Source organism: Acipenser ruthenus, chromosome 46 (assembly GCF_902713425.1).
Source record: "Acipenser ruthenus chromosome 46, fAciRut3.2 maternal haplotype, whole genome shotgun sequence".
In the NCBI taxonomy this organism is placed as follows: Eukaryota; Metazoa; Chordata; class Actinopteri; order Acipenseriformes; family Acipenseridae; genus Acipenser; species Acipenser ruthenus.
In genome coordinates this window covers 9106648-9128087 of record NC_081234.1, presented here as the reverse complement: position 1 = coordinate 9128087, position 21440 = coordinate 9106648, and the positions used below count along the sequence as shown (strand labels likewise).

The 21440-nt window shown below is 43.6% G+C and overlaps 3 protein-coding genes across 4 annotated transcripts; 1 reads left to right on the top strand and 2 right to left on the bottom strand.

Moving 5' to 3' along the window:
- Window positions 1-251: 251 nt before the first annotated feature.
- On the bottom strand, window positions 252-9469 carry LOC117397905 (STAM-binding protein-like A). Of its 2 annotated transcripts, none has more exons than XM_059013750.1 (11): window positions 9316-9469; window positions 7902-7977; window positions 6945-7167; window positions 6027-6102; window positions 5669-5764; window positions 4745-5102; window positions 3903-4027; window positions 3462-3599; window positions 2985-3097; window positions 2375-2474; window positions 252-1781 (listed from the first exon to the last, which is right to left on the bottom strand). In XM_059013750.1, the coding sequence occupies exons 3-11, from the start codon at window positions 7145-7147 to the stop codon at window positions 1725-1727; spliced, it is 1266 nt and encodes a 421-aa protein (XP_058869733.1). In that variant the 5' UTR covers window positions 7148-7167; window positions 7902-7977; window positions 9316-9469; the 3' UTR covers window positions 252-1724. The 2 variants fall into 2 exon arrangements, with proteins under 2 accessions (XP_058869733.1, XP_058869734.1); XM_059013751.1 differs by having other exon boundaries at window positions 6954-7167.
- A 1390-nt stretch (window positions 9470-10859) lies between these two features.
- Window positions 10860-16335, bottom strand: LOC117397721 (RNA/RNP complex-1-interacting phosphatase). The gene is made up of 9 exons (XM_059013752.1): window positions 15919-16335; window positions 15580-15655; window positions 14664-14795; window positions 13618-13741; window positions 13463-13523; window positions 13241-13287; window positions 12451-12526; window positions 11780-11923; window positions 10860-11538 (listed from the first exon to the last, which is right to left on the bottom strand). The coding sequence occupies exons 1-9, from the start codon at window positions 16200-16202 to the stop codon at window positions 11220-11222; spliced, it is 1263 nt and encodes a 420-aa protein (XP_058869735.1). The 5' UTR covers window positions 16203-16335; the 3' UTR covers window positions 10860-11219.
- A 151-nt stretch (window positions 16336-16486) lies between these two features.
- On the top strand, window positions 16487-20893 carry LOC117397812 (caspase-7). Its single transcript, XM_033996696.3, has 4 exons — window positions 16487-17410; window positions 18961-19124; window positions 19601-19733; window positions 20071-20893. Exons 1-4 carry the CDS (start codon window positions 17200-17202, stop codon window positions 20319-20321), a joined length of 759 nt encoding a protein of 252 aa, XP_033852587.3. The 5' UTR covers window positions 16487-17199; the 3' UTR covers window positions 20322-20893.
- Window positions 20894-21440: the final 547 nt, after the last annotated feature.

The following is a 21440-nucleotide window of genomic DNA, read 5'->3' as shown; positions in this document are numbered from 1 at the left end:
CACCAACTCAACACTATTATCCCATTGAAAACACTGTTGATTCAAAACCCACTTTGATGAATCCAGTTTTCGGCTGAATTGGAAAACTGAAAGATCAGTGGAGACGTCCCAGTGATGTTTAGGAGACACATTAGATAAACGTGAATAACCCTGGCTTATTTACCTTCGCAGATCTCCAACAACATACCTCCGAAAGTTCAAAATAAACCAATTTTAAAAAGAGAAGAAAAAAAAATAATACTACTTTGACACAATGTTTACAAAGTATATTCTCCCAAAACAAGCAAGCAAACATCATGATTTTCGAAAAACAACAAACGCATTTTTAAAGGCTCTGCGACGGTCTGTTTTTCTGACCGATTATCCTCAACACCAGTGAGAGATCAGGGATCCAGAACGGGTCTACCTCTTCTGTTGATTTTTAATGAGATATGTAGTGCTGGATGCAGAGAGGCACTGTGCTCAATTCCTTACTGCCCTCTAGTGGATGCACAGTGCTGCCATTCTTCTCAGACATTCCTTTAAAAATAAAGACTATAACATTCCTTTAGAAGGGGTAACTTTAAACAAAAGTTAAAATAATAATAAAATAATAAGAATAAAATCAAAAAACCCTATCATTTAAGTTATTTTTTTTTTTTTCTTCACATTTCTCTTACTGTTTTATGATGTTTCTATATCATTCTGAATTTAGTCTGCGGTTACAATACCGAATGATCGTTTTTACTCTAAATCTGTCTTTACCCGGCTGTGAACTGGCTTTCAGCTTGTCTGGGGAATCCTAACTGCCAGGACTGAAGAGCCTTCATCCCATTCAAGTCCTATCACAGTGTGATCTTTCCACTCTGTCTATCTATCTATCTATCTATCTATATGTATATGGTTGTACAGCTCTGGCCAAAAGCATTGCATCACCTAGAATGTTAGGATTGAGACAAAATAAGATTTAATTTTATTTAACATCATGTATTCAAACTACAAAATGATATCGTAAGAGTCTACCGGAAGCCGTAATAGAAGCACAGCATTATTGATCAATCAATCAATCAATCAATCAATCAACCAATCAATCAATCAATCAATCAATCAATCAACCAATTAATTAATTAACCAATCAAACAATCAATCAATCAATTAATTATTTTGTATGGGAACACTCCAAAGCGCTGGTGTGTAATTCAATATGTTAACAGAACATTATTCAGCAGGTTTCATTCAACTTTATGAAGCAGAATCTGTTCATTCTATACAGAGGGTGATGCAAAACTTTTGGCCAGAGCTGAAGAGTAAGTGGGTCTGGCACAGATAGAGATTACAATGATAACTCTTTCAGCACTAAGCCACAGAAACACCTTCCTAGGTTATTATAGTTTCAGTGTCTTATACTGAGAAATAAATACAAATGGGCATATAAACATTAGCATGTGACATTCCCTTACTGGAATGCAGTTTTGACTGGAGTTATCTTTACTACTAGAATGGTCTAGAGTTCTGTTGAAAGCGCAGAGTAATCCAAATATGGGAGTCCCGTCCTTTAGTCGGGATAAATTATGCAAAGTGCTTTAAGACAACTGGAGAAGGCATTCTATATAAAAAGATGGTTGTTAATGTGAGGCTCTGTTACTGTAGGCTGCTGTCACAGGGTCTGCTCTTTCAAAAGCCGCTCCTCCTCAACACCTCTCAGAAGTTACTTGGCGATTTTCACAGGAAACAGAGGGGGCGGATCATCGCAGGTCCATCACCGTCACACTGCTGTCACTGATGGTGACGTGCCCGCAAGACTACAAGAAAACAAATGAAACTCAGGCTGGCTCCTGCAGGCATTGCACCATCCGATTTGAATCTGACCCTAAAATAAGCAAGCACACAAGGCCCCCCTCGCCCCTCTTCACCCTCGTAACTGCCCTATTTCATTACGGGCGGTCTCGTTGCCCAGGTGGTGGGTCCTCAAACCAAATGGGTTTGAGGCAACGGGTGTTCATGGTCACGTGACAAATGAGGAAAACTAATTCATGCAATTTCACTTGTCTGGTGTCCTGAAGGGCAGGTTAACAGAAATGAATACGGATGATGGATGCCACGCTTAAAGCTGGGTTTTTACTGGAGCAATCTAGGTAAAGTACCTTGCTCAAGGGTACAGCAGCAGTGTCCCCTACCTGGGATTGAACCCACGACCCTCCGGTCAAGAGTCCAGAGCCCTCACCACTACTCCACAGACTAAAATGGTTGTAGGTAACTAACACTCATAAAATCACAGTGACACACACACACACCGACACACAGTGACTGACACTGACACACAGTGTCACGCACACAGCGACAGTGTCACACACACACACTGACACACACAGTATAATGCAGCACTGGTGCTCACAGTGAAGAGTGGGGGCTCCTTGGGGTGCGGGTGAAAGCCCTTCTGTTTGCAGGATGAGATCTCCTCCATACCGTGCTCAGTCAGTTTGAAGTAGCCAGTCCTGCAACACAGACACACAAGCAATGGATCGACCTCCATAGAACGGTTATGTCTAGATAATGTAACACAGTTTAGAGTTTAAACATGTCACTGCTTAGCAACTGATAAACATTTAGATAAACATGTTATCTGATAAACATTTATCCCATGCATGCAACATACAACAAAAACATGTATATATGTTTAATAGCAGTTCAAAGTGTGGTTTGGAAGTTCATGCATTCTAGAAGGCATCTCTATCACAACAGAAAGTTGCACAGTTTGAGCAGCCACAATCGCACAAGAGTGCATCTCGTATTAAAACATGAGGAGCCCTACACACAACCTTTCAACTATAATGTTGCATAACAGGCACGCTAAGGGGGCAGGATTTTCTGATTGGTTCCCAATTGATTCACTGGTTCCTAATGCATTGAAGTCAAACGCATTTAACCCCTAAAGTGTAAACGTTCAGGAAAGGAACATCTCCAGTTTTGTCCCCGGGCTGCAGCTCCACCGACGGGACACTCACTCGTTGAATTTGGGCGAGCAGACGATGGCGATGGACTCGGGCAGCATCATCTGGTAGGAGCAGTGTGTGTGCATGTCCACGCTGGACAAGAAGGCGGTCTGGGTCGGGTGTGTCTGGGGAAGGAAAGAGACAAGACTGGAACCGAGGGATGAGAGGGGAGGGCAGGAAAGCCTTCGGGTTAGGGTTAGGGTTAGGGTAAGCCTTCGTCACGGGGGGCTCGATTTGATCAACCTGGGATAAGACACAGCTGCAAGACCACCTGAACTGGATAATCCCAAAATAACCCCAGTGGTTGATGCAATCAAAGGTGATTCACCAGTGTTATAAAACACTCCAAAATCCATCCGTGGCTTATCAGGGCACTGGCTAAGTAATATTTCTTTGTGGTGGTCGTAGTCTTTCGTACATTTACATTGTGATCGAATGCTGTTGTCCTGATTAAAGACGCTGCACAAGGTGAATAATGAAGCTGCTCACGTGAATCCAGCCCAGAGTGATGAGGCTGAGCTGGTCCTGGATGATGAAGAGTTCCTCCTCGTTCTCTGTGTCGCAGGAATCCGGCCCGCCCCTCTGCTTCGGCACGATCACGTGGGTCAGAGTGAACTCGCTGCGCGTCTGAAACGCACACACACACACACAGCTATTAGACACTCCGCAGCGCCGAGTTGAGAAAATAAGAACATAAGAAAGTTTACAAACGAGAGGCCATTCAGCCCAGAAAGACTGAAAGAACGAGAAACGTTTACGACTGGAAGTCTTTCTTAACATCTGAACATGCGTGAAAATATCCATAAGCCAATTTGTGTGCTTCCTTATTTATTTATTTATTTTTTTAAAGAGAGGAGAGAGCGAGAGGAGAGGAGAGAGGAGAGAGAGAGCGAGAGGAGACAGAAAGAGACAGAGAGCTTGCCAGCGCACCAGTTTTCCACAGAGAATGCCGCACGTCTCCACGGCCCGGGCAGTGTTGGCCTCAGCCAGCTTTAGGAACTTGCTGCACAGCTCCCGGGGAACCACCAGGGGCTGCAGCCCCTCCACCATCACACCTGCACAGACACACAGCATCACCACCCTCAGCAAACTCCATAGGCAATTCACATGCTCCTCATAAACTCTGGGAAGCAACGTCCTAACTGAGCTACCGAGCTGCTGAAGCCTGGCTGGTCTCGCCTCCTCGCCTACCTGACCAGCAGTGTCTGAAGGGTTAACAAGCCACTGGTCTGGCTAAAACTGGTCTTATCAAGGCTGTGTATGTGGCAGAGGGAACAGAACACAGGTTCAAGTACACGGGGTGATGGAGAGGACTTGGCATGATATCTGTTAGCTGTAGAATAGAAACACACAGAACTTAGATCCATCACTTGGGTTATTGGGGAGACTCATGATGACATCCTTTGCTCCTGTTCCTGAAAGACTGCCCTCCGGTTCAGGTAGATTGAGCAGCTATTCTTGTAACTGTTTTTTAAAATAGACGGTATCAGAGGTATAATTGCAAAAATCGTGTATAAAACCTTTGAATGCTAATCCTTGAATAATGTTCAATAAATACCGTTTGATTGACTTTACTCACTGTTGTCAAGTATCATTAAGAAGATGAATTAAGATGAAAAGTGATTATAGTTGCTTCCACAACTCATCAGCAATAACCGTGCACTCCCGAATGTTACCTTATGTAGTCTAAGATCAGCGTGGGTGTATGGAACCAGCCAGTGTGCTTGTTACAATGCCATACCTAGAACAATACAGAATACAAACTAACTCACTTCTCCCAGGGCTGACGAGCGAGCCCGGTTTGAGCGAGCGGTCGACGGAGGGCGTGGGTCCGGGGGGGTGTGTGGCTGTTCCCCCCGTGCTCGGAGGCGGGGCGGGGGCTGCAGCGGGGGGCAGTGGAGGGCCCTGTATTCCGGGGAGGAGGGGGGTCTCGGAGGGAGGGGCGGTGCTGAACTCTTGCTGGATCCTCAGCCTCTCCTTCTCCAGCTCCTGCCTGCGGATCATCTCCTCGAAGGCACTGAACTGCTCCTGCTCCTGCTGCCTGCGCCGCTGCTCCTCCACGCGCTGCCTCTCCGTCTCCAGCTCCTTCTGACGGGACAGCTCCCGTGCCAGCTGGGCCGCCTCCGCGTTCTGAAACGCACACGCACGCTTTTACAGCTAACAAAATGACTCGAAATCTCACCCAGTATGTACTGCCAGCATTTCGTAGTTCTCAGCTGCTTTATTTCCACGGGAACCCCTCCAACGCACACGGACGCAAGCATCTTGAACTGACAGGAGATCATGATGGTGATCAACGGGCACAACTGCAGTCACTTCAGGTGTTAAACCAAAAGAAAAGTCAATATATCACCTCACCTTAAATATTATGACGGGTGGCAGTCGAGGGGTTACCATGGAAACAAACTGTGCCCGCTGTGGTTCGTACCCTGGTCCCAGTGCACCACCCTACCCGCGATGCCAGGGGTGGCCAACCCTGCTCCTGGACAGCCGCTGGGTCATCTGGTTTTCGTTCCACCCATGTTCTCACTTACTTAGTTGAAACAGTCCTTTTCTTAAATTAGTAACGTTTTTCTCCAGGTCTTAACAAACTGACGATTTTGAGATACCCAGAAAAGCAGCAGGACCGTGGCTCTCCAGGACCAGGGTTTGGCCGCCCCTGCTCTGTGCTAAGCTCTCTCCCCAAGCCCCGCTACCTTCCTCTCCAGGTACTCCGCGTGCTCCTTTACGTATCTCTTCAGCAGCTCTTTCTTCAGCTCCTCAGCCTGAGGGAACGCAATCTCTTTCAGCTTCTGTTTCACAAGACAAAAGTAAGAATCCAGTTTGATGCTCATTTCTTTGCAATTAAGGGTTAGACTTCTTTTTTTTTTGAATCCCTGCAAAGTCAGCGGTTTTATCTGGGGTTTAATGTTTGCAGGCTATGCTTTTGGGGTAGTGCTTCCTATCTCGTGGAGTTCCCAACTCTTCTTTTCTCCCATTAACCTTCCAGCCGGATCTCCTTGTGACCGACGCGCTCTCAGCCAGTCACAAGCTTTAGGCTCCAAAGCTCCCTACCTTCATGGTCTCCTTTTTTTCAGGAATGTTGGCGGTTTTGTAATCCCGATGTTTGGGAAGCTTTTCAATGAAGAGCCTATATTTTTAAAAAAAATGAAATAGTTACAGATTAAAACAGCTTCTTTATTTCGATTTCTCTTCATCATTTTGCTTTTTTTTAATTTTTTTTATTAAAAAACTTAATCTCAAAATAAAATAAATAAAAGAGCCCCCCAACACATGACCTATTACCGTATTAAACATCACAGAAACAAAGACTGCACTGCTCTGGCCAAAAGTTTTGCATCACCCTACAATTTTAGGATTGAGACATTAATAAATATATATATATATATATATATATATATATATATATATATATATATATATATATATATATTTTAATGATGTCTCAATCCTAAAATTCTAGAGTGATGCAAAACCTTTGGCCATAGCTGCATAATATATATATCTATATATATATATATAGATATATATATTATTTATTTCTTAGCAGATGCCCTTATCCAGGGCGACTTACAATTATTACAAGATATCACATTATTTTTACATACAATTATCCATTTATGCAGTTGGGTTTTTACTGGAGCAATCTAGGTAAAGTACCTTGCTCAAGGGCACAGCAGCAGTGTCCCCCACCTGGGATTGAACCCACGACCCTCCGGTCAAGAGTCCAGAGCCCTAAACACTACTCCACACTGCTGCCCTAAATATATATAGACATAGACATATGCATAGATATATATATGTATAGTTATTGTTTGCAATGACTTTATTGTTGTTTTGTTATTTTTATTGAGTGTGGTTTGCTTCAGTCTCTCTGGTGCTGCACTCTTGAGATGTACCTGTGCTCACCCTGCAGGCACAAAGTGAGTAAGCTAAGCTAAGCGAAGTGGCGCGGCTGCACAGGCTGCTCACGTGATGTACTTGTTGTAGAGGATGAAGGCGTGCTCCGTGTTCCCCTCCTCGGTGTAGATGTTGGCCATGCGGATGATCTCCATGCCCGAGCGGAAGTATCTGCGAGGGGGCACGTCTTCATGGACTGGCACAGAGCTTCCCATCTCCGTGAGGGCTCGGACCCGCTCCTCCGGAGTCAGACTCACATCACTGTACTCCGGCATGGTGCTGCCCCTTCGCCCGCCTGAAACCGTCAACACAGGAATGCATTCAAACACACGCTGAGCACGCTCTCGCGCGTTACAACGTTTCAAACCTTGTCTTGCAAACCCGCGTTTCTTTGAAAAGACCTGCTTCCTCAGCGAATGGAAATGTGTAGAACGACTATCTTGGCTGCAGTCACTGAGCCAGCACAGCCACGAGAGATAATCCCCCTGCAGTCAGACAGCTCTCCTTTTATTAATGCACCATTTCAGAACACGATGCTTGGGTCAATACTTCTAAGTGCATATATATCAGGATCTTAAATAGAAATATGCAACATCTAAAATTAGGCTTGTGTTAGGGACTGGGTTATCCCTTACAGCATGAAAATATATTTTAATATGTTGAGAAATATAATGTAATATACTGATTAATATATTTCAATATATCGAAGATTTAAAAATATATTATAGAATATATGCCAATATATTTTCATTATATTATTATTTTTATTATTTATTTCTTAGCAGACGCCCTTATCCAGGGCGACTTACAACTGTTACATGATATCACATTATTTTTACATACAATTCCCCATTTATACAGTTGGGTTTTTACTGGAGCAATCTAGGTAAACTACCTTGCTCAAGGGTACAGCAGCAGTGTCCCCCACCTGGGATTGAACCCACGACCCTCCGGTCAAGAGTCCAGAGCCCTAACCACTACTCCACACTGCTGCCCCCATGCTCCTTCCCTGTGTACATGTATACTTGCCTGTGTGTACACTCTCCTGTGCACAGTATACAGAGCAGCGCTGAAGGAGGGTCGACTGGAAACTGGTCACAATCTCCTGCAATACAGAGAAGAAAAACAATTAAACAGCCACAGGCAGAAGTGTTTTACAGCCCCAGGGAATCCCTTGTAGAGTAACCATTTATTTTTAGAAGCTATCCCTGGGTAACCACAGATATACCGTTAGGTGGTTGATGCAATTCAAGGCGATTCCCCAGTGTCTGTAAAATGCTGTGAAACCCCAGTGGTGGCTTATCCCTGCAGGATTCGAGGATAAAAGTTTATGAAAATTAACTGCTGCTTCCTATGCTGTGGGTCAAACCACAGGACTCTCCTGCGTGGGATGAAGTGACAGGATAGCAGGAAGTAAGGAACAGCAACATTTCATTTGAAAACAAACAAAAAAAAAACACATTCCATAGACCACACAAAAAAAACAACATCAAAAAGATAAAATATATGCTTTGAAGGAACACCTCGATTAAAGATTAGAATGAGGCATTGTGTCATGAAGCGTATGTAACTAATAATAATGACAATATCAATAATGAATATTTTCAAACAAGGAAAACGTGTATCAGGTAACTAGTGCCATCTAGTGGTCATGACGTGTACTTTATTGTAATGCAAACGTACAGTTAACTTTTTTTTTCATATAGTTATTTTTTTATGAGGGTTGGGCAATTTATACAATTGAAGAATTGAAGTAACAATTTTATAGAGTGTATACACTTGGATAGCTCCCCGACATCAACGATTTCAACACCCGGCTTTCAGACCTCTCGCTCCCGCACGGTTATAACTCCAGCCCCAGGCCCTACGAGAGCGACAGGCCTCGTTTTCATCTTTACTTAAAAAATAATAATAAAATAAAATAATAAAACAGAGTCAAGTAAACAACGTTTTAGATCCCTGTGAAACGCTCTTGTAGGCATAAAATAGCGTGAACATTCAACAGTACGAATAATAATAATAATAACAATAATACATTTGTGTTTGAATTCCGTTGTTGAATATTAAAATATGAACAATAACGAACACGACTGGCAATAATGTCTATGTAAAGAGAACAGACCAGTAAATAAATAAATTAACAACATTTTTTAAATCCACCTGCTAATTAATTGTGTATCAAATGATTTAAGCGAGGCTTGCTACAACTGAAAACACTAAATTAAAACTCAAAGTGTATATTTAAAACTGCACAGTAACGCTCGGTGTGTGTGTGTGTGTATATATATATATATATATATATATATCGTTATATTGATAATAACTACTCAAATGTCACAGCAACGGTTAGAAACTTCTACCACACCATAAACCGCCTTCTTATATAATAATACATCGTTTAATTGTATGAAATTCAACTTCACCGTCTCCCAATAGATCTTACCTAATGATCCGCTTATTTACAGATAATTAATATCCGGCAAAATCATCGATAAGACCGCTTGATGTCTCAGAGGCAGAAACATTTAAACAACACAAACGCCATTTACTTCCTGATGCAGCCCCGCCTTCTTTCTGCTACGTCACCGACACTGCCCCGCCCTCTCCTGATCAGTCGGGGATGACGTCACCGCGCCCAGGTATCGCGCGTGGGTTCATTTCTGAAATGGAATATCAATTAACAAGATTCATCATTTAAATCCAGTATTACTTTTAATGTTTACATCACTCCACTGTTTAACCGTCTGTGCATCCAAAATAAAAGGAATGGTAATCTGTTTGCCCAAACTGCGCTTTTGTGAAAAACATTTTATAGTATAGTGTGAAATGTAACTTTACACTTATGAGTTAAGGATTTGGTCTGTTTTTATTATATTTTAGTGTGAGTGGGGCTTTTATTTCACATTAAAAGTGCTTATACAAATGTAAATATGTAACGGAAAATGTACACTAAAGTGATGCAAGTAAATCGAAACTTCAAATAAGACAGGTAGGCATTTTTTTGTGATATTTATTAGCAAAGGTCACACCCCAGAACCAATACACAGGTATTACACCCCCTCCCTAAATAAACCCACAGCTATTCCACCCTAACTGCACACGAGAACCCGATCAAGCATCTCATTAACAAATAAAAAGAGGTTCACAACTAAACTCTACTGGCTAGTTTCACAGACCCAGCTTAGCACTGCACACGTACATCTCTTGATCTGCCCCCTGCTGCTCTGCACTGTATTCGCCTGACCTCTGCACCACGTTACTGGACCCTCAGCTGATGCACGATCCTTGCACAACAACAACCATGTCATTGTAGATATAAATGGTTGTAATCCTAACTTGTTGCATACACTTATTTAACATTGTGTTTTAGTAATTTGCAATTGATTTTTTTTTACATTGTAACCCTGTCCTGCCCGTAATTCTCCTCGGATAAAGGCGTCTGCCAAATAAATAAATAATAATAACAACTAATCCTGGACTACCTAATGTTATTTTAGCTAAACCCAAGGCGAGTGCTAATCTGGGTCTATGAAACTAGCCTTCTTCACTTCAAAGCCAGCACAGGAGTATTAGAGGGAGGAACAGTCCCATGAAGATCTTTTTTCCCCCTATCTCTATCGCTTTTGGCCACAGCTGTATAGTGAAGCATGTTTATAAACACTTGATCATGGGAGCACATGCAGTCAGTGGCATGAGCTTCTATTTGAAACCGGAGAAGGTACTGCATACTCAGAAAGCAGAGTCTCCTCAGGTATAACCCCACACAGCTATCTGCATGGTCACACACTGTGTGGATGACATCAAATCCAACAGAACAGGCTGGGATTGCCAGTCTAAGGCCAGTTAAACTGGCCCTCAAAGGGGCTTCCAGTATATCCTACAACAAAGCATAATGTTACCAACGACTTCCCATTCGATACTTACGAAACCGACTGCTGAAGAAGATGGTACAGTTTCATGATTAAACTATTTACCGGAACTCATTAAAACAATTAAAGAGAATATTATTTATTTATTTATTTATTTATTTATTAAAATAACTCTTGATGAATGCCCATCTCCCTTAATGGTTTAATGCAGATCAAGTTTGAGCCATGCCAGAGATTTTGAATCTGCCCGATTAAACTCAGAGACAATGAACATTTAAGTTCACAGGAAAAAAACATGGTAGGGCTCAAACTGCTATGCAATTGGGTACCTTTTTATTTTAATAATACATACAGGCACTTTTGAGATGGAAAACAAAAAAAGTTTGGATCAGCAAAACAACACGTCTTTCTGAGACTGCAAGCAACACCTTGTAATAACCACAGAGTGTCTCGGAGCGAGTTTGCATTTCGTTTTTTCTCAAGTCCTGTCCTGCGGCTGTCCGCTCTGGGCTTTCCTGTGCAATTTCCTGCGTCTCCTGCTCTGGGTGTCCCATCGGTTTTCGGGGGGCGGGGGGTAATGCCCGGCCCAGGGCGGGTCCTGTCTGAAGTAGGGGTCACAATCGCTGCCGGTGTATCGGGGCAGCGGTGGGTATCTTGGCAGCGGGGGGTAGCTTGGTCCTGGGGCGTCCCATGGCTCTGGGTGTCTCCTCCAGGTCTCCATGTACTCGCTGGGTCTCAAGGGCCCCCTCCCCGCACCATGAGGAGGGGGAGGGGGGTAGAAACGGGGAGGGGGCTGCCTGAAAAAGACAACACAAAATTTAGACCACTGCAAGACTAAATTGCACCATTTCAGAACGCAATGCTTGGGTCAATGCTTGTGCAAGTGCATATATATCAGGAATATATTTCTACTTGGGTTTCCATATCATTCTTGCTTGCATTCGTTCGTTCGTTTTACAACCTGCCCCCCACCCCCACCCCCCCATTTTTGCTTAGCGTGACCCAACAGCAAGTTGACACAATGGAAACGGTTCGTACTGGTAGGGAGGTCGGCAGGGTCCTGGGGGGAGACGCCTCTCAGTGTGGGGAGCAGCACCAGAGACAGCGGAGGAGCTCTCAGTCAGAGCCGCCTGGCCGCGGACAGGCTCCAGCTCATGCACCGACAACTCAATCCCCTTGTTGCTGAAGAAAAAAAAAGACAGAAAACATTAATTCAAGCTTTTCAGAGAAATCTACCATTTAAAAAAAAAGCTTCTTTCTGGCCATTGGGAAAATGAAACCTCATGCAATGTGGGTTTTAATGCAGTTTGAAAACACAGATGCGTAAGGCAACTGCAATGGCTCGTCCGAGGATTATTTTCCTGCAATCTCTACATAAACCTTGCATAAAACACAGAGCAGATATAAATATCTTACAACGTAATGTATTATATACATTTTGGGAGTTGATAGCGCTGTTTCTAAATCTGATCCCACACACATACAATTCTCCGGCTGCTACAGATTTCTGATTTCTCATCTGAATCTTCATGTTATTCCTGCACCAGAGTGTTTTCTCCTAGATTTAAATGAACAGACTGATGCTGTGTGTTTGTAAAACACTGCGGACGTGTCATGTGTGCCCTGGCACAGCAGGAACACAAACCCCCTATTTACTGGGGGCAGACAAAAAGGAAGTATTCTTGTAGCAGTAAACGCTCCCGGCTTACCTCCTCGTGGGTCCGTTCCGCAGGTCTTCAATGTAGTTTTGCCTTTCTATGGAGTGGCCTCTGGACTTATTGAAAACTGAAGACAACAGGACAAAAAGGTGAAAAGATGGGCAGAAAGACACACAGATACTCTCATGTCAAAGCTGAACCGTCTGGGACTGCTAAAACATTGCCAAGGATCTCCCTCTGTGCGTACAAAACGTGAACGCAGGTCACAGATTTCTGTTAGCAGGCGCTGGGCACGCAGGTCAGGGGCAGTGGGAGTGGGCTGGGCTAATTCCCTATTGCAGTTCAAGATACTGAAGAAACAGCTGCTTGGATTTGTGCAGATTCATTTTAAGAGGTAGAAGACTTTTCGAAACGTTTATCATTTTATCGGCACAAATTCAAATTCAAATCTACAGACATGTATTTTTCCTGTTCACTTGATTTATCAAACTTTCTCTGCAGGAATTACAGAGCCTTACACTCGCGCTCCCAGCACAGCCTCGCTGTATTGCACACAGGGCAATGCTTGTCTGTTGACATTATAAATCCCAGATAGAACTTCAGTAGCCTTAAACCGAGGGAACACGGAGACACTTTGTGGCTTGGAACTTGGTTTCAGGAGACTAGGTTTCAGGTCACTGCACGGCACACCAGGGGAGACTTGGGGGTTTGATACAGCAACCTCAAACTAGGTCTCCTGGAACCAGGTTTCAAGCTGCTGCTCCTGAACAAGTATCCATGTGTTCCCTCAGCTTTAGACTTTTAACAGGGATCTGGTCAATACTCCATACACCACACTCACGGTTTATCGCCACACCGGGATCCATTCCATCCACATCAATTAGGTACCTGCAAGAACAGAAGAGAGTAACGCAGGTGTAATCATGAACGTGGCACACACTTTGTCATGAAGATTTTTAACGTTAAAATGATTACGGGTCGGATCAAAAGGAGGCAGCGGGGGCTGTACGATGTGAACTCCTAGTGGCTTTACAGGCAGTGTTTTAAAAAAAAAAAAACATACCTGCAGACAAGATACCCGGTTCTGTTTAGTCCGTGGGTGCAGTGGACTCCAATCAACTTGTCTGGAACAACAAAAACAAAAGCGACAATCAGAAACGGCCGCGCCAACGCAAAAAAAAAAAGACGCCTGTCTGGAAAGCAAGAAATCCAGCTCACCGTTGCCTTCGTTCTCCCGCAGGAATCTCCGGACAGCCTGCTTGAACTTCAGGATGGTGGCATTGCAAGGCACCTCATGCCCTGCAGTGAAGATCTTTAAATAAAACAAGCTCTCCGGCAAGTCCTGACAAGACACACAGAGAGTACATATTAAAACGCAAAATAACAAAGCCCAGTTCACAAACCTCTCTCTTTCTCTGGTTATTATTTATCAATCTAAACGTGGAAATGTTATCCTTGACAAATGAAGCCAAAATGATTATTATTTCATTATTATTATTTATTTCTTAGCAGACGCCCTTATCCAGGGCGACTTACAATTGTTACAAGATATCACATTATTTCACATTATACAGATATCACATTATTTTGACACGCAATTACATTATTTTTTTACACATTATTTTTACAAAATAATGCAAGCAGACCACATGGGTATCCAAAAACCTGACGAAAACTTTGAGGGGAGAAGCCATTAACCCCTTCAGGTGCACAAGGAATTGAGCGCTTGTTCAAAACAGTTTCTTCTTAATCAAATACATTTGAGAGCGAGTCAACTATCTTGAGGAGGAAACTGACAATTTGGATGAGCACATCCCACCTGTTTCGTGCACCTCAGTGCAAAAGTAAAAAAAAGGTTTGCATCACTTATTTGGGGACACATACATCCCTTGTAAAGCATTATTGAGTCATTTAGTAGACGCTTTTATCCCAAGTGACTTTCCAGAGACTAGGAGAGTGAACAATGCTTCAACAACCGAGGAGGTAACTAACCGTCACTTCCAATAGGACCTTGTTTGTCTCATCCGAAAGACGGAGCACAAGGAGGTTCAGTGACTTGCTCAGGGTCACACACAGCGAGTCACTGGCTGAACTGGGATTTGAACCGGGGACCTCCTGGTAACAAGCCCCTTTCTCTAACCACTGGACCACCAAGCCTCCATAAAGAGGAGGAGATGGAAACAGAAATGTATCATCCTCCAGGCAAGTTTGAAAACAATCCCTGAAACAGCCCAGTGGGGTCTGGCAGCGGAAAGGGGTCTCACCTGGGGCTGGTAGTAGCGGGTGGTGAAGGTGAGGTCGATGATCAGCCCCAGCTCCTCTTTCTGCTCCCCCAGCTTCTGCACCAAGTCCAGGGGGGAGAAGCGCATCTCAGGGGGCAGGTGATGCTCAAACGCCTGGGGGGGGGGGGGGGGGGGGGGGGCGGGGAGCACAGAGGGGTTAGACTGAGTCAACCTTCAAATATGTGTTTGTGTGGAGCACGGTCCATCCAGGATACAACAGGATACCTACTGACATGTTTGAGGTTTTGAAATTCATGCCATGCAGCTCATCATCTGCGTTCCTGGACCGTCACCTCACACATATTATTATTATTATTATTATTATTATTATTATTATTATTATTATTATTTAGCAGACACCCTTATCCAGGGCGACTTACAATTGTTACAAGATATCACATTATTTTTACATACAATTCCCCATTTATACAGTTGGGTTTTTACTGGAGCAATCTAGGTAAAGTACCTTGCTCAAGGGTACAGCAGCAGTGTCCCCCCCACCTGGGATTGAACCCACGACCCTCCGGTCAAGAGTCCAGAGCCCTAACCACTACTCCACACTGCTGTCATCAGCTGTCGTGCACCAGCATTCAGGGTCAACCACTACTCCATACTGCATAGGCAGTCCAAATAATAACTATTGCCCTACAAGGCTTACAGTACAGTCTATACTTTGTCAAAGAAATCTTGAGAACAGAAACAGTTAAGTTAAAATGGTAGTGTTCTTTGCCATTTTTCTGAAACAAACAGGTTTTTACAATGTCTCATTTCTGAGTCACTGGACGTTTAAGAACCGCTCAGTTCTAAATTCTGAAGCTACTTACTTTCTCAGTTTAAAATACTGAATTATAAAGTGCATGCAGGCAAAAAAATAAAAAGCGTGTAGGGCGCATCTCACCTGCCTCAGGGGAACTTTAAACGCAACGAAGCGCGTCCCAGGAATCCTCTTCCCAACCGCACTGTACGCAGTCCACCTGCGCAGCGACAATTTGAACACAGTCAGACGGATGAAAAGCACACAGCTTCGTGAAATCTGAAAAAAAATCCTAACTGCTGGTACAGAAATAAGTTGCCAACAAACGGGACTGTTTCCAACTTTGACCGCAGCTTTGAAGACGTGTCCCGAACGCATGCAATCGGGTTTTACTAGTGCGGTACAAAATTAAACATCGTCCCACTCCACAACATCACAAATAAGCAACACAAAGCCATATTCATGTGCGCAAAGTTTACTAACCTGTCCGGCACGTGATTTTTCTTGCGGTTTGTCATTGCTGGTGCCTGTGTGAAAAATCCTCTCCCAGATATTCCGCCTCTTCCCTCATAAAATGGACTTCGTGCGCTGCCCCGCCCGTCCGTCTTCAGCTCGCCGGGATTTCCTGACCTCGCACCCGGACGCCCGGTTACTATCAGCCCCTGGCTCGGTCCGGCCCTGTCGCTAGTATTTAAACCGGAGCCATTCGCGTTCATTAAGGCTTTCAATAGCGAGCGCGCTTGCAGGACAGGACGGGGTTTGAGCATGTAGAAAAAAAACACTAAATTACACAAAACTGTTACATTATTAAGAGAATACTACTTTACTAATAAGCATTCCTCCTCTAGAAATGAGCCTTCTCTAACGCCGTACGTTTAAAAAAAACGAACATCCGGAACAGTCAATAATCCAATATTATGACGTCATTGTCGCGCAATGAATTGATTTTTACATTATTCCACCAGATGGCGCTGTTGCGATGGAGCCACGCGTGCGTCAGCAAGGTACAGAACAGCATGACATCATCGCGCCTGCTGCTCGCTGTCAACGAGTCAGGGCTCAGCCATGTGAAACGCGTAGTCCATTGGCTTCTTTAGAATTGCCTTAGTGTCGATATCCTGGGATTTCCAATACACCGGTGTTTCAATTCCTTATGCCCCTTCGACTTTATGTGGGCCGATCGAAACAATGTTCTGAAACGATCTTCAGTGGCAGTGCAATAGTTTTGTACTTGCATTTAAATTTCAATCAATCAATCAATCAATCTTTATTTTATATTGTTAAGAAACGTTTGTTTTTAATGTACAATGTGTTTTATTTACAGCAATAGAATGCCATTCCTGGGGTCGAATTCTCACTTAAACATCTTAAAACCAGAACCACTATTTCTTATTTTTTAAAAAAAAACACAAATTGCAAATTTAGAGAGAAAACTTGTTGTACTACAGTCAATGAGAAATTAGACAGCATATCTGTGTAGAAGTTATTTTTTTTTTATTTCTGATGTGCTGAAAGAGTTAAACATTACACCTCATATCATTAAACACAGGGCAACTCCACCCTGTATCAACACTTCCCAGCATGATAAAGCAATCATGTTCCAGGTGACTTATTCAGGTGAACAGGGAGGAGCTGAAACATCTATTTAGTGATCCAGCACTTGCTGTTAGTCTACTTTGGAGAGGGAATACAGACAGCTGCAACTCTGAAACACTACAGCAGCTGCATTCATTTCTAGTTCATCGACTTGTCTTGACTTCAGCTATGCCGATTTTTGACTCAAAAGCTCCTCCCAACAAGAACCAGGCTTTGTTGGTGTCGGTAATGGAGTTTGACCACGGGGTTCCCCTGCCCCCCAGGAGAGGGGTAAAGAAAGACACCAAGCGGCTGCACAAGATCCTGTCCAAACTGGGCTTCCAAGTGACCATCCACAATGACCTGACAGCTGAGGAGATCCGAAACGTCTTCAAGACAGGTGAGGAGCCAGCCACGGGCCGTGGCTTTAACCCACGAAATAAAAAACCACGCCAACTTTTCTTACTGTTTGCAACGAGGGGCACGAAACGTGGGTTTTAAAATGTACTGACCGCTTGGATCCGGTCATCCAAATGGTCAGTTTCCTCCTCGTGATACTTGAGTCGCTCTCAAATGTATTTTAAGGAAGAAAGCGTTTGAACAACAAACCGCTCATTTCAGAGCAGACTTACCAGGGGCCTGGTTGCTCAAACTCCTGGCACCTACCTGGTCCTTTGAATAGCAGACCTAAACAAGGGGAGCTCTGAAACCCAGGACTGGGTGCAGCAGGGCTAGTGGGAGTTTCAAGTGGGAGTTAGGGACTCCTTCAAATTCGTCTGTCTGTATTGCCAACTACATGGTAAACAGGATAACTGCTTATTGACTTTGGGTGTTGATATATGTTGAGAGCTGCATTCAATTCAAATAAAGAGTTCCTGTAAAGTAGTCAGAGATAAGAGTCAGAGGAGAGCGTAGGTGTTAAACCTTACTGAGCATTTTCAAGGTAAAAGCATTGCAAGTGTAATAAAGCAATGGCCAGAGAGGTATGGTAAAGCAAACCACGATACACTATAGTAACCATGGGGGGGAAGTGAAAGATTACTGTGCAAATGTACTGTTTGAAGGGTGCACTGCCTGGCCGTATTGTTAGGACCTATTATCGGGTTTTGGTCACTGTTTGCGTGGATCAAAGCCTGCATTCAAGTCAAATTTGGATGCCAAGCAGGAGACAGTGTGGCTCCATTGACTGATATAGAGGCCCTGAAGGCTTATCTGATACAAGGAGACAGCTGTATTAACTGGAAGCCACGCAGGTATGAGAAATCACCTGACGACTCTCCGTGCATGAAATCGGGTTTCCCTCTGATTGTGTAATCATCTGCGAGCCCTCATAAAGCAATCAGCACCCGTTTCTATGGTTCCTGCCTGAGGGCTTTGTACTAGAAATCCACTTTACAGTAACGCATTGCTCACGTCCCTGTTATAAAAGAGAACACACAGGAAACGCTAAACTTCGGACTCGACCGCACCCACCGAACAGAAATGTTCATTAATGATCAACAAAATGAGAATACGATGTAAAGCTGCTACATTCATATCTCAAAGAAACTGGAGAAACGGATAACGACACAGAGCGTCTGTACAGCGCTGTAAATGACGTCTTCTTTAATATTAGCATCACAAGGGTATCCGAGGATTATAAAAAATAACAGACGGGCCTCTTCAGTGAGTTACAGGAAAACAATTCCATCTTGGGTTTCTGTGACAGTTTATAAACCACCTTCGCTCTCGTAATTTATGACATCACAGAAACCCTGGATGGAATTATTTTCCTGTAACTCAGTGAAGCCCATCTATATATATATATATATATATATATATATATATATATATATATATATATATATATATATATACATATATAATTGTTAAATTTGGATACAGCAACTTTGATGACTGGACAGTGGATAGCAGTGTTGTTGAGCTCTTGTTTTGTTTTATTCCCTGTAGCAAGTTTGGAGATGGGGGGAACATGCTTCGTGGGGGTCCTGTCCAGCCATGGAGAGGAGGGGCTGGTTTTCGGGGCAGACGGGAATGCAGTCAGGCTGGCAGAGATCTTCAGCTGGTTCGGGGGTCCCGGGACGTCAGAGACGACCAAGCTGTTTTTTGTTCAGGTTGGTGTTAGCTGTGGGATACCATCCTCTTTTAGCTGCATCCCCCTATAGAATGAACTCGCCGTGCTTCATAAAGTCGAATGAAACCTGCTGAACAACTATACGGTAGACTTTTTTTGTGCTGTCATTTTCTAGTTTCTTTGATTACATGATGTTAAATAAAATATCTAAATTATGTTCATATAGTTTTGTCTCAATCCTAAAATTCTAGGTGATGCAAAGCTATTGGCCAGATCTGTATACCTTGAGATGTATATTGAAGACATGTAGCTGCTTTCAATGTTTCTTACTTGAGCACTATCGAGTGGTTTACAGTTATGGATGAAACACAAAGCATAAACCTTTAAAGACCTGCAATATATAAATATATAAAGGATGATTGCAGTACTCTGTTCTGCTGACCTGAGTCTTGGAAACGGCTTGTCCGAACTGTTCGTGGTTTGAGATTCCTGCTTGACGGTGGGTGTTGTCTGCAGGCCTGTCGTGGGAAAGAGCTGGACAATGGCGTGGAGCTGCAGGCGGACAGTGTGTCTGTCAGTGAAGAGGACAGCTTCTCTCCCTGTTTCTCCATTCCCATTGACTCTGCAGTCATGTTCGCCACAGCCCCAGGTAGACACGTTCACAGCTCTGGCACCACAGCGTCCAGCTCTGAGGATATTTACACCTTTTCAAATGCCTTTGCGCTGAATGTATGAATCCTCTAATTAATGACAAGCTTGCACTATAATGCATGGTCCAGCGTACATAATAACCAATGGCCTTTGTTTTAATACATTTCACAATTTATTTGTGTTAATTAAAATAGCAGTCTGTGCAGATAAATCATTTCCCAGTTTAGCCTCCTGTCCAAGGGGTTGTTTGTTATCCTAGCCCCCCCACCCATGCCAGGGGTACCCCTGGTTTGTAATCTGTAGGATGCACAGTAACCCTGCTTGTGTGTTTTCAGGGTACGGTGCTTTCTTGCACCCTATGGGGTCAGTCTTCCTCCAGACTCTGTGCGACCTCTTGGAGGAAGAAGAGGGGCGGAGCCTAGAGGTCACTCAGCTCATGACCCGCCTCAACTACCGGGTCGCGCACAACTTCGAGGCCAAGGGGCGGGAGTTGGGCGGGAAGAAGGAGATGCCTTGCTTCATCACGAGGCTCACGCGTCAGGTCTTCCCATTCGCCGACAGACTCAAGGAGCCCCTCCCACTATAGGGGAGGAGACAGTGAAACCACACCCCCCAAGGCACCAGCTGTGCTTCTCATTAAGGAGTGTGCAATATCAAATAATGTTTACAAGTAAAAGACTGATACAAAAGGAAGTAAAATAGATATAAAAGGACATTTGTCATGGTATAATTACACAGGCAGGGGTAGTGTGTGTGTGACAGTTCATTTCTGTTTTTGTTCACTCACAAACAGAGGGAATGGGTATATTGCTTCCCTTCAAGTGGTATATGTGGGTTAGAATGTGTACATTGAAAGTACACATGTTTTTTGGGACACAAAAACATTTCAAACACGTACTGTGACACGTATGTGTTAAAGTGGTCGGCGTCATTTCCTGCTGTTTAGTTTTCCTATCGATGTGTTTTGTGACTGATCACGTATGTGCTGAAGATCTGTGAGCGGAAGTTATTGTATTAAATTGTGATTTCGGATTTTTCGTAAAAATAAAAATGTAATGAAAGTACATTGTTTGACAGCAGTTGTCATTATTTTGTCATTTACTCAGGTATGATAAATACATACACAGCACATAGAGAGCTATTAACGTCTGTACAACGAAATGCAATTTGCACCATTCTGGTGAAAGAATAGATAAATACGACTGTTGATGTTATGGAGTTTTTTCTTTATATATTCTATACAGGTGTGCTCCCCTTCAAAGTTTCTCAGGGGCTCACATAACGCTATAATAAACCACTCACCTTTCAGAGTAACAGATTTCTTTTTGACTCGGGGGTACTCTATTGAAACCTCGTGAAATCTGTTCGCTGTGCAGTGCTTTGCAATGCAATCAAATTGCAATGTATTCCTTGCTTCTGACCAGCAGTGACCAAATGCAGCCGGGGGAGGAGCTATCCAAGCTCAGGAAAATCAAATGAAACGGGTGTCAATCATACCCAACGCTTTCCTGGTGCTGACTTTGAATAGCAGTATCTCGGCCCCGCTCGATCACAGCTCCGCTGCTCAGGAACGACTCCTGCACTGAAAGTGGCGGAACCTGTTGTAGAATTAAGATGCTTCACGGTGTTCCAATGAAGAATCCCGGTCAAATACAAACTCTAAAAGGCGAGGGATTTATTACAGTGTTTTATGAGCCCCTGAAAA

Excerpts from the sequence above, each read along its gene's own strand:
- LOC117397905 (XM_059013750.1), bottom strand. The coding sequence starts at position 7,147 with ATGCCGGAGTACAGTGATGTGAGTCTGACTCCGGAGGAGCGGGTCCGA. Across the intron at positions 6,103-6,944 it reads CTCTACAACAAGTACATCAC|GCTCTTCATTGAAAAGCTTC; the intron begins GTGAGCAGCCTG and ends TTAAAAATATAG. Across the intron at positions 1,782-2,374 it reads AGGAGCCCCCACTCTTCACT|TCTTGCGGGCACGTCACCAT; the intron begins GTGAGCACCAGT and ends GTTTTCTTGTAG.
- LOC117397721 (XM_059013752.1), bottom strand. The coding sequence starts at position 16,202 with ATGCTCAAACCCCGTCCTGTCCTGCAAGCGCGCTCGCTATTGAAAGCC. Across the intron at positions 13,524-13,617 it reads GCGGGAGAACGAAGGCAACG|ACAAGTTGATTGGAGTCCAC; the intron begins GTGAGCTGGATT and ends TTGTTGTTCCAG. Across the intron at positions 13,288-13,462 it reads ACCGGGTATCTTGTCTGCAG|GTACCTAATTGATGTGGATG; the intron begins GTATGTTTTTTT and ends CTGTTCTTGCAG.
- LOC117397812 (XM_033996696.3), top strand. The coding sequence starts at position 17,200 with ATGCCGATTTTTGACTCAAAAGCTCCTCCCAACAAGAACCAGGCTTTG. Across the intron at positions 17,411-18,960 it reads CCGAAACGTCTTCAAGACAG|CAAGTTTGGAGATGGGGGGA; the intron begins GTGAGGAGCCAG and ends TATTCCCTGTAG. Across the intron at positions 19,125-19,600 it reads CCAAGCTGTTTTTTGTTCAG|GCCTGTCGTGGGAAAGAGCT; the intron begins GTTGGTGTTAGC and ends TGTTGTCTGCAG.